General features: G+C 44.1%; 1 protein-coding gene across 2 annotated transcripts in view; it reads left to right on the forward strand.

Annotated features, from left to right (window-relative positions):
- The window catches only part of ST8SIA2 (ST8 alpha-N-acetyl-neuraminide alpha-2,8-sialyltransferase 2), a gene marked incomplete at its 5' end in the record, with an annotated part of 29,842 nt that extends 28,891 nt beyond the window's left edge, over positions 1-951 (forward strand). For both annotated transcript variants that reach the window (XM_084268319.1, XM_084268320.1), the window contains one exon: positions 636-951. In XM_084268319.1, coding sequence (XP_084124445.1) covers positions 636-921 — 286 coding nt within the window. In that variant the 3' untranslated portion in view covers positions 922-951. The remainder of the gene's footprint in view (positions 1-635) is intronic.
- Between the last annotated feature and the right edge of the window lie 11,066 nt (positions 952-12,017).

Genomic DNA, 12,017 nt, shown 5'->3' on the forward strand with positions numbered 1-12,017 from the left:
CGTACTGTGTGTCTCATGGACTGATGCTGCAGATCGTGGTGATTTATTTTGGTCTGGGATCGCAGTAGCAGTCGCTGGGTGTAACGGGAGTGTAGTAGCAGTGTGTTTTTCGCTCTCTCAGCCCGGTGACCCTTTCTTCCAAGGCAAACGTTTTTACAGCCCTGTTGTGTTTACTGTCGGAGTAAAAATCTTCATTCGTCAATGAGGATCATCAGCTTGTACGTGTGAGGGACCGTCTGCTTCGAGGGGTTGCTGGCGTGTCTACTTGACATGTGGATGGTTTGGTCTCTAGTATTGATCTCCTAGGTTGATTGGATGATAATTGTAGGCTGAAGTACCGAAGGCCACCGTTGCAAGCAATTTGTTTTTCATAACGGATTGCTGAGGCATGAGATGCTTCAATGCCATAGCAACAAGTGTGATGTAACCGCCAGACAGGGAGCAGGAAGATGCTTATTCATGAAGCTATCCCTAGAGAAGCTTTTTCTTGGCATGGAGAACTCTTGCACTAGTCGGGAACCTATCACTTTGAATCACCAATATATCTCAGTCAGAGGCTTTAGGGAGAAAATGGGCAAGATGCAAGCTTCACGTGCAAGGGGAGTAATGTGCTTTCCTCTACTCTCCTTTTGCAGGTACTGGCTAACAAACAAGGTGCACATCAAGCGACCTACCACTGGCCTTCTCATGTACACCTTAGCCACGCGCTTCTGCAACCAGATCTATCTCTACGGCTTCTGGCCCTTTCCCCTGGACCAGAACCAGAACCCGGTCAAGTACCACTACTACGACAGCCTGAAGTACGGCTACACCTCGCAGGCCAGCCCGCACACCATGCCCTTGGAGTTCAAAGCCTTAAAGACGCTGCACCAGCAGGGAGCCTTGAAGCTGACTGTGGGGGAGTGCGATGGGGCCACGTAGGCTGGTCCGCGGCCGCGTTCCTGCACAGCCACGGGAGGAAGGGGAGGGGGTGGAAAGGACAAGTGGTGCCTGGTGGGTTGGTTGTCTTTGTTAATGCGCAGAACAGCGACACAAATATATATACGTGGTACCTATATATATTGACCTGAGTATTATAACTGTTTGGTGTTCACCAAGGAAGGGGTAGGAGAGATGCAGGAGCATCTGGAGTGACTGGCCCAGGCAAGACCCCTTGCCGTGGGCTTGCTGGGCTCGGAAGGGCGTTCGACCTACGTCCGAAAGGTGTGAAGGTGGCCTTGGTTTTTGAGGGTATGTTAGGTGATGGGTAAACGTTAAGCCGTTTGTCGTGACTGGTCCGAGGTGGGTAGTTAGTTTGTTTGGCCAAGGACGCTGGCGCTCTGCAGCGAGGTGCGTTCTTGGCCCCGTGCTCGTGGCGGGGGAGGGGAGGGGACAAGGGAGCGGGGTGGGCAGGGAAGGTTTGTTGGCGGCTCTCATGGCTGAGGGAGTGCCTGTGGCACCAAGCAGGACCCGTCTCCTGCCCAGCAGGGATCGGTGCCCGGTAGTCACGCACAGATCCATCCAAAACATGGATCACTGGGTTGAACGCAGCCTTCGGAGAGGCCGGGGAGAAGCCTGGGCTGTAGCTTGTTCTCCAGGAGGTGGTGAGGAGGTGTGCTAAGCTTGATCCCATTGACATTTGCTCAGAGAGGAGATGTGTGGGCCTCCAGAAATCAGGTGTGTCAGCACTGAGCCAGGTGGATGGTGAGGAGGATGCTGAGCAGCATGTTATTTCCTCCTCCTTTCCCAAGGAATAATTAAGAAAGGAGCAAAGATGTTGGAACGTGGCAGGAGGGAGGTTTACTACCGCAAACCGGCACCATTAGTATTAAGTGTCTTACTGTGCCACAGTGGAAGACACTCAACATCTGTCAGGGCTCGTGAAAACCATAAGTACATCCAGCTCTTAATTCCCAAATGCTACCTGCTAAGCAGCCTGCCTTCTCTTCCCTCCAGAAATAACCGCTGAAATATAGGTGATAGGCCTGAGACCCAGCCAAGCAGAAAGACTGCAGGACTTCAAGGGACTTTGTCAAGTCTAAATAATTTATTTTCCCTTTCTCCTCAAAGAACCAGCACACAGCGCTGTGTTCCTCAAGTCCTGCTCTGTCCTTTCATGCAAGCTCTGATTTGCTCTTACTCTGAACAGTTAAATAGATGTCAGGAGGCTCTCAATGGGCTGCTTGCCTAGTGATAAATGTCAATGAAATAGTCTTTGTCCACTGTGGTTTGGTTTTTTTGAGAGAGACCCCAAAATACAAAGACATTTTTATAGCCATGTTTACTTTTCTCCTAAATTTAGGGGGGTGTTGAGGGAAGCAACTGGATCAGTCTAATTAGCCTGCTTCATTTTCTGCTTCTACAACCTGTTTGTCCCCTAAGTAGTGCTTGGTGCCAAATTGCAGGTGAGTCTGGGGTTTGGCAAGTGCAGTTTGGATTTAATCTGTGGGAGAGCAAATAACACATTAGAGGCAAACCTCAAGCACAAGCTGCAGTGCTTTCGTGGGTGGACTTTGTCACCTTTGTGCCTCCTCCTACTGCTGTGGGTTTTAACTCTGAAAACATGCAGTTTGGGGCTGAAATACTTGGCGCTGTCTCTTTAAAAACAGAGTGCTTCAAGTGGTGAAAGGAAAAATTCACTCTGGTGTTTTGGGATGTAGAAGCTACTGTACCTGTAGGAGCCTCCAGCTTGCTAATTAGTGTCAGATAAAGATGCCTGAGATTAAGGTTTAAGCAACATAATAGTGGATAAACGTGGGGTAATCTGCCACCGAGGGGATGTTTCTTTCCAACTCCAGAAAATTATTATTTCTTTTATCTATTTTTTTTAAACATGTCTTTTTCATTTTTGCTTTTTTTTTTTTTTTCATTTTTCACTTGAGCTTAGTTGCACAATAAAGCCAAACCTGGCTGGGAACCTCAGCTTAAACTGTTGGGGTTTCCTGAGATAGGAGGAGACAAAGAGTAAAACTGCAAGGTGGAAGTAATCTGCAATCCCAAGGAGCTTCCCATGATTCAGGAGTGGTTGTTAAAGCTGGATGATTCCCTGGTTTGTCCCCCGGTGCAGAGGAGGGACAGACTTGGGATTAAGCTGCAGGGACTGCTAAAGCCAACTTTGTATTGAGGGGCCTGGGCCACGGTACTGATTGCTGTTAGCAAACCTTCTTTTTAAATAAAAATACAAGAAAAGAAACAAATGGGCGTGGTTTTCATTTTTATTTTGTGTTTCTTTACAGTGACTAGAAGGGTGAGAAGGGATGCAAGACCATGAAATGCCATGCCAGTTAAATGGGGACACCCGGTATCCTTCTCTGCCGGTAAAGGAAGGGGGATGGCTGGGCTTCTTTCCCTCTTTGGGGTGGGTGGCTGTGCTTTGCAAAGGGGACAGCAGAACCTGCCAGGATGTCCTCCCTGTGCCTACAGGAATGGTGGAGCTGCATCTGTCAGCAGCACAACAGGGTGTGCTGGGTGTGGGGGGTGAAAAGGGGATGGGAGAAGGGGTTTCTGGTGCGAGTTACGGGCAAATTATTCAGGGGGATAGAGTTGCTGGTGATACTTCTATTCCCAGAAAGAGTTCTGCTCACCCCCATTTTAAAAATGCGTTAAACCAAGAGTAAAACCCAGCAGCTATCAAAATCCGTGGCTGAGTGCCTGTTTTACTTCACTGCCATGCTTGCTGGTCCCTGCTGAGTTCATATGCACACCGAAAATCTAGACATTTCCCCTTGCCTTAGTGGGCTGTGTCTGGTCCTCCAGTCTGGTTCTCTGAGCAGCTCCCCAGGTTGGAAATGTCCTTTATTGTCTCTGCTTCCAGCAAATAGCTGGGACAGGCTCCACCAAGCCCCAGCCCCTTTGACTTGGCAGGCTGTAAACCCCGTGTGCTGTTTATGAGCAGTGGGAGCGGAGTTTCGGGTTCACCTTCTGTTCCGCGCAGGCAGCAGCGGTGCTTGGTGTAGGTGGATGCTATTTGGGCTATTTTGGGGCAGCTGCCAGCGCTGAGAAGCCACAGGGCTGCAGTAAGGCAGCTGCCAGATGCTATGGGGACCCGACGGCCGCACCAGACTGCTGCTTGATGGATTTCTCCATGCCCAATTAAGGCTTTCCTGTCATCAAGAGTGAAACAAAAAAGGAGTATTGGTGTTATTCAGGCAGGGATACAGCTGCATGTGTTGCACTGTGAATGTACTTAACTGCCTTGAAAGACAGCTGCAGCTCCCTTGGTCTTTGTGCCTTCCAGCAGCCAGGCCAGCCCAAGCTGGCAATGCTGGTGGCTCTGGGATGGGGAGCTCCCTCTCAAGAGTTAGAAACATGTGCCAAAATGCCTTTGGATGGTAGCAAGTGACCCGAATTTTTAAGGCAGAGGTAAATGTGAGTCTCCACCCAACGAAGCCCAGAGTTTAGGGATGTTTCGCAGCATGGTTCTTTGGGGCAATGGCCTAACATGTGCTGCTGGCCAACCCCACCGTCCTTTCCCTCATCCCATGCCTCTGGTGTGTTTTCTCCTTACAATAGCTTGGGGTAAGGGTCTGGTCTCATCTGTCAGCTCAGCCTCGCTGCCAGAAGCACGGGTGCCTGAATTGATTTTCTTTTAAACTGTGATTTGCTTGGTTACACCCCAGCTTTCAGCCCTGCTACATGCTGCTTTGTGCCTCAGGGCTAACAACCAGCCCAGCCACGACACCTCACAGCACCCTCTGACGCTGCCGAGCATCACAGTGACCTCACTCTCCTGCTTTCCTCTTCCCTTGATTACTCCAGTGATTTTTTGGTCCCCGTTGAACAAAGCTCGAGGAGCAAACCTGTTGTTACAGATCTGGCTGGGCTGAACGAGGATGGGCTGAATGAGGATGCTTCAGACAAGAAGTTTAATTAGGCTCTTGCCGTGCTTGTTGCTCTCTGAGTGCTGCAGAGCTGTGCAGAGGAGGAATGCGCTAGCACGGCACTTTTGTTCTTCCTATAACTATATATATATATATATATGTACATAGTGATGTGGCTGTTGCTCTATGGGGGAAAAGCTTGCTGTACCTTATGCTGGCATGGAGTATGTACGGCTCCTTGCAGAGTCCACAGGCTCCGTGATGCCCAGGTCCACTATAGCTAATGCCTGCTCTGCCTTATTTAACGCTGACTTGGGTGAGTTGCAGATGCTCCTCTGAAGTGCCACGTGGGACCCCTGACTTACTCCTGTGCTGCCCACCCCCTCGCCAGGCAGGGCCGGCAGAGGTATGGCATCCCTCTAGCATCCCTCCAAGCTGCTGAGCTGAACAGAAGAGTGGAGGATGGCCCATCCCCCTTCCCCTGAGCACTCCATCGGCCAGGGCGCAGTGCAGGGTCAATGGCCAGTCCTCTGCTTCCATCACAGCCCCGAGAATTACTGCACTAAGTGCAAATAGCACTTGTGAATCAAATTGCAAATTTTTTTTTAATTTATTCTTTTTAATCTGCTGGAGGGGTGGGTTGAGGGTTTTTTTTTAGTGCTGAGGAACAGATGACTCATCTCTTTTTCTTTTTCTGGTTTTCCTGGCTATACCAGTCTCGCGAACCAGAAAGACACAGTATTTTGTTTTGAAGGTGTGATGAAAATTGTTTTCATTTCTTTTGGTTCCTTTCCTTTTGGTTTTTTCCCTTTTTTTTCTTTTGTGTTTTTTCCCATCTGTTTTTTCCTTTTTTTTCCTTTTGGTTTTTTTCCACCTTTTTTTTCCTTTTTTCTCCTTTTTTTTATCTTTCCATCTTTTTTCCTATTTTTAATTTTTTTTCCTTTTTACCTTTTTTTTTATCCTTTTCCCCTTTTTTCCTTTTCTTTTTTTTTCCATTTTTTTCTCTTTTTTAATTCTTTTCCATTTTTTTCCTTTTTTCCTTTTTTTTAGCTTTTTTCGCTTTTTTCCGTCTTTTTTTTCTTTTTTTCTTTTGGTTTTTTTTTACATCTTTTTTTTTTCATTTTTTTTTCTTTTGGGTTTTTTCCATCCTTTTTTTTCTTTTATTCGTGTGGGGTTTTTTTAATCTTTTTTCTCCTTTTCCTTATCTTTCCATCTTTTTTATCTTTCCATCTTTTTTCCTTTTGGGTTTTTCCCATCTTTTTTTTCCCTTTTTTCTCCTTTTCCTTATCTTTCCATCTTTTTTATCTTTCCATCTTTTTTCCTTTTGGGTTTTTCCCATCTTTTTTTTCCCTTTTTTCTCCTTTTCCTTATCTTTCCATCTTTTTTATCTTTCCATCTTTTTTCCTTTTGGGTTTTTCCCATCTTTTTTTTCCCTTTTTTCTCCTTTTCCTTATCTTTCCATCTTTTTTATCTTTCCATCTTTTTTCCTTTTGGGTTTTTCCCATCTTTTTTTTCCCTTTTTTCTCCTTTTCCTTATCTTTCCATCTTTTTTATCTTTCCATCTTTTTTCCTTTTGGGTTTTTCCCATCTTTTTTTTCCCTTTTTTCTCCTTTTCCTTATCTTTCCATCTTTTTTATCTTTCCATCTTTTTTCCTTTTGGGTTTTTCCCATCTTTTTTTTCCCTTTTTTCTCCTTTTCCTTATCTTTCCATCTTTTTTATCTTTCCATCTTTTTTCCTTTTGGGTTTTTCCCATCTTTTTTTTCCCTTTTTTCTCCTTTTCCTTATCTTTCCATCTTTTTTATCTTTCCATCTTTTTTCCTTTTGGGTTTTTCCCATCTTTTTTTTCCCTTTTTTCTCCTTTTCCTTATCTTTCCATCTTTTTTATCTTTCCATCTTTTTTCCTTTTGGGTTTTTCCCATCTTTTTTTTCCCTTTTTTCTCCTTTTCCTTATCTTTCCATCTTTTTTATCTTTCCATCTTTTTTCCTTTTGGGTTTTTCCCATCTTTTTTTTCCCTTTTTTCTCCTTTTCCTTATCTTTCCATCTTTTTTATCTTTCCATCTTTTTTCCTTTTGGGTTTTTCCCATCTTTTTTTTCCCTTTTTTCTCCTTTTCCTTATCTTTCCATCTTTTTTATCTTTCCATCTTTTTTCCTTTTGGGTTTTTCCCATCTTTTTTTTCCCTTTTTTCTCCTTTTCCTTATCTTTCCATCTTTTTTATCTTTCCATCTTTTTTCCTTTTGGGTTTTTCCCATCTTTTTTTTCCCTTTTTTCTCCTTTTCCTTATCTTTCCATCTTTTTTATCTTTCCATCTTTTTTCCTTTTGGGTTTTTCCCATCTTTTTTTTCCCTTTTTTCTCCTTTTCCTTATCTTTCCATCTTTTTTATCTTTCCATCTTTTTTCCTTTTGGGTTTTTCCCATCTTTTTTTTCCCTTTTTTCTCCTTTTCCTTATCTTTCCATCTTTTTTATCTTTCCATCTTTTTTCCTTTTGGGTTTTTCCCATCTTTTTTTTCCCTTTTTTCTCCTTTTCCTTATCTTTCCATCTTTTTTATCTTTCCATCTTTTTTCCTTTTGGGTTTTTCCCATCTTTTTTTTCCCTTTTTTCTCCTTTTCCTTATCTTTCCATCTTTTTTATCTTTCCATCTTTTTTCCTTTTGGGTTTTTCCCATCTTTTTTTTCCCTTTTTTCTCCTTTTCCTTATCTTTCCATCTTTTTTATCTTTCCATCTTTTTTCCTTTTGGGTTTTTCCCATCTTTTTTTTCCCTTTTTTCTCCTTTTCCTTATCTTTCCATCTTTTTTATCTTTCCATCTTTTTTTCTTTTGGGTTTTTTCATTTTTTTTTCCTTTTGTTTTTTTTTTTTTCATCTTTTTTCCCTTTTTTTCTTTTGTTTTTTTCCATCTTTGTTTTTTTCCCTTTTTTCCTTTTGGTTTCTTTTCCATTTTTTTCCTTTTATTCCTTTTGGGTTTTTTCCATCTTTTTTTTTTCCTTTTTTTCCCTTTAGCTGTTTTTTTTTCCCATTTTTTTTTCCTTTTTTAATTTTGGCAAATGCAGTAACGAAGTACAGGTGGCTACTGGAATCTGCACTCAAGAGTTATGCTATACAAAAACATCTACAGTATGAGCACTGATTTACTCAGACAAGGAAAAAAAAAACCCAACCCTGAAAAATTAAAAATTCAAGTAAAATCAAAGGTCAGGGATTTTTTTTTTCTCTTTTTCCCACTTAACGAGTCACCCACTGAGATAATATATATACTATAGCTGATAGGACACAGTCCCCTGTCCTACAATCAGTTCCAGGGATCCCAATTGATTTCAGTGGAGTAGATAGGGGGCCCAAATTGAGAAAGGGCTTATTGGGGCTATGGTTTGTACAAAGTGCTGCAGGAATACAGATACAGTAGGGAAGAGAGTGTCAGTGTGCTTTTCACTGAAAACAGGATTTTTTTTTAATTATTATTATTATTATTATACAATGAGGGTGACAGAGCACTGGAATAGGCTGCCCAGGGAGGTGGTGGAGTCTCCTTCACTGGAGATATTCAAGACCCACCTGGACACCTATCTGAGTGATATGTCCTAGGGAGCTGCTTTGGCAGGGGGGTTGGACCCGATGATCTCTCAAGGTCCCTTCCAACCCCTACAATTCTATGATTCTATGATTCTTTGATTCTTACATTGCGTTTTAGATACTGCTTGGGAATAACACTGAACACTGTGGGCTTCAGCCAGTCTCACTTAAGTGACATACATGGTTTCAGTCAGTCCTGATAAGGATTCATTTTTAATTTTGTGCAAAATAGTCTCAGAAAGGTTTCACCATCTACAGACCTTGATATATAGAGATATGGTTTTACCACCGGGCCTTTTAAAAATTTAAACAATCTAATTTCCTACTAGAGAGGCTTGAAACTATGGAAATGAAAGCTTAAAGCTTTCAGAGACCCACAGCGGGGGTAGGGGAGATTGGGGGGGGGGGGGGGGGGGGCAGCAGGGAATTGGTTTGCTCCAGAGTGCCCCTCGATGTCAGGAGGTAAAGCCAGGCAATAACCACAGCGCCCAGTATAATGCTTTGTTAAACCACACATTTCTTTCAGTGCCTTCAGTGTTTTGGTTGCTTTCCTTTTTAGGTTTCTCACATTTATGAGTGGTTTATTAACACGTATTTTCACCTCTAAATGTTACTCCATTGCCTTTGGCAGCAGACAGCAGAATTTTACTTCTGACCACATCAAACGCTTTCTAGCTTTCCCTTTCTCCACCTCTACTGAACCTTATTTTTCCCTATGAAAACAACTGAGCATCCATGAGCTGGCACATCTCATGGGGGTTGAACTCAATGATCTCTTGAGGTCACTTCCAGCCCCTACAATTCTGTGATTCTGTGATCTTCCCTGCAACTCCAGTACCACCATGGGATGGCTTGTGTCCAAGCTCCACATTGGGTTGTCTCCTCTCTGTGGATTCTACAGCCCTTCCAAGTTAGGCTCCAAGCTGTAGCAAGGAATGGTCTAGGGGCTTGTTTCTGGCCCCCCCAGACAGCCGCACGTCACCCATGTATGCCAAGGAATGACTGAGAAAGACCTTGGACAGAGGCCCGAATGATAACCAAACCAAAAAATCATCTCAAGAGGACAGACAGACGTCTTGCCCAGTATTAGCAACATCAAGGCATTCAGCAATAAGCTGCTTTTCCAGCTGGGAATAACTCCTGTTCAGCTCCATCAAACCTAGCCTGATGCATAAGCAAAGCCATCACATGCCAATTACATTCACAATCCAGCTGAAGGCAGATGTATTTAGCAGCTTAACATCATCTCCAAGCAAATCTACAAGCACTTCTACAAGAATCACAATCAGCACCCTCCCAAACCTTCATACTGTGATGCTCTCACACCCTTGTGCATGACCTGAGAGTAAACACAAAGGGAAGAGCATGAATGGAAATACCTCTCTCTTGGGTAGCGTAGGAATCCTCAGTCATCAACAACAGCTGTCTCCAGCCCCCTCAGAAAGATACAGGGCAGAAGGAGGGTGCTCACCCCAGCCCTCTTACTCCATGGGATGTCCAGGGAGGTGCCACCTGAAAAGAGATACCAACGTCCTTTTAGGTCTCCCGGTGCAGGCACTGAATTTACTGCTCACATGCTCAAAACAGGAGCAATGCATACCCCTTGCATTGTATCTGTGAGAAAACCATGGGGTTTGAGCAAGGATCAGGCACTGGGACAAACAGTGTCCTTGAATGCTGCAAAGCAGATGGGGGATGTTGTTCCCCCACACACACAACGTGCCTGGCCAGAACAAACCCGCCGGCGCTGCTGGAGGAGCGCAGCCAGCAATAAAAGTTAAGTCGCTCTCTGTTGAAATGGTGGCAGGCCATCTGATACTAATCCCGTGCCTCCAGCAAACAGAAACCTCCCAGGCGTTGTGAAATATCCCCAGCTATTTGCCGGTTTGCTTGTCTGGAGAAATTCCTCCAGTGAGGGCTGACCAAGCACTCCATGTTCTTGCACGACCCAGGCAGCAGAGGTTAAGACCCATTATGGGAATGTGATGGGTTTTTTAACCAGCACTCTGGAAAGCTTTCTAGAAAACATTGCTATTGCAGCTTCAGCAGGAACCAGGGAGCAAGGAAAATGTTATGCTTGGACCATTGGTCTTGTAGTGTCTTGCCACAGGGGCTCCCGATGAGCTTGCTTAATTCTGCCTGTGTCTGAAAACGACTTTGGATTTGAGATTGCTAGAAAAGAGGAGAAGAGGCACGCTCTATTCCTGGACTGCGTATTAGTGTTCCATATGGGTGTGGAGCCAAAGCATATGGACCTCCATCTGTTAGGCAGGCCTGGCCTGGCCCCACGGATGGTTTATAATGCGCGTAGATTCATCCGGATTTGGGATCCCTCCAAAGCAAGAGGCAAGCCAATGACTCAAATATTGTGTAAAGCCATTGAAACTAATGGCACTAAACAACAGTCATTTGTCTCCTGTTTGATTTTAGTTGCTGTAAAATAATGAATTAGTTACAGGGGTGGGTGAATGTTGTGTTATGGATGGAAGCTTTGAAGGAAACGTGGTTAAAAGCAAAGAAAACAAAATTCATCGTGGTTATTCTGCATCAGCCTACTGCAACGTATTATTCCCCAGAAAGTAAGCCGTGTCCTTCAACTTCAATAACATGGCATTTATGCTCCATCTGTGATCAGATTTAAAGAGGCCTGCAAACATAATTCAGGAAACTTTCAATGACAAATTCAAGGAAGATGGGAAAGGACTCTTGAAGTTCTTCCATAACTAAGACAACTCCAGGGAAAATGAACTTTGTTCCCGCAAGCTCTATATTAACCACACACCCTGAACTTGGATGTTTTCTTTTCTTTAAAATGAATAATGAGCCCCAAAAGACTTTGGGTCTTAGCATGCAGTGCATTTCCTTGCATCGAGAAGCCAGCATGCGGTGGGACACATCCTGACCTCACTGCAGCTTCCACCAAGCCCAGCAGCACCACAATTCCATCCACGGCTTCAGAAGTTTCCATCTCTGTTTCAAAGGACAGACCTCAGCAACTCAATTTCAGGCACCATGAGGGGGAAATTCCTGCAGAATTTTTCTGCAAAGTTGTGTGGGACACATCATTAAAGCCATGGGATGACCGCCAAGGAGATGGGCTATTGTGTCAGCCCCTGGGAGAGTTCATAGCAGAAAAAAAAAAAAAACCCTCTCTCCACTGAAAGAATTAATTACCATGCATGTTAGCTCTGTGGTTTGGGGAAATTACTGTGGCCTGATTTCCTTCAGCACTTTTATTCCTGGCTGGAGACCAGGGGAGTTGTTGCGGTTGCTGACTTAAGACACCGTAACAAATGCCTAGAAATGACTGGGCAGGCGTCATGATTTGTAACCTGTGTGTCTCACCTGCCTCACATACAGATTTCACAGCATCTTTTCTTGGGATTTTATGGAAGGGGCAGGTTTACAAGCATGCCAGTCTGATCCTGGGCTTTCCAGGAGAGACCAGGAGGGCGCAAATTTCTTGGCTGAAAAACCATCTGAGAAGGCAAGCAGCTCTGAACATCCTGAGGTTTATTTTTGGAAGAAGTCATTTTGGTAATTGCATGTGTTAAATGAAATGCAATTAGGGATGGAGAGAAGGTGCTACATGTATGTTGGAACAGGAGCCAAACAGAACAGCCAAAGGATCTGTTCAAAACACGGACC

This window comes from Gallinula chloropus (genome assembly GCF_964237585.1).
Source record: "Gallinula chloropus genome assembly, chromosome: 9".
Taxonomy (NCBI): Eukaryota; Metazoa; Chordata; class Aves; order Gruiformes; family Rallidae; genus Gallinula; species Gallinula chloropus.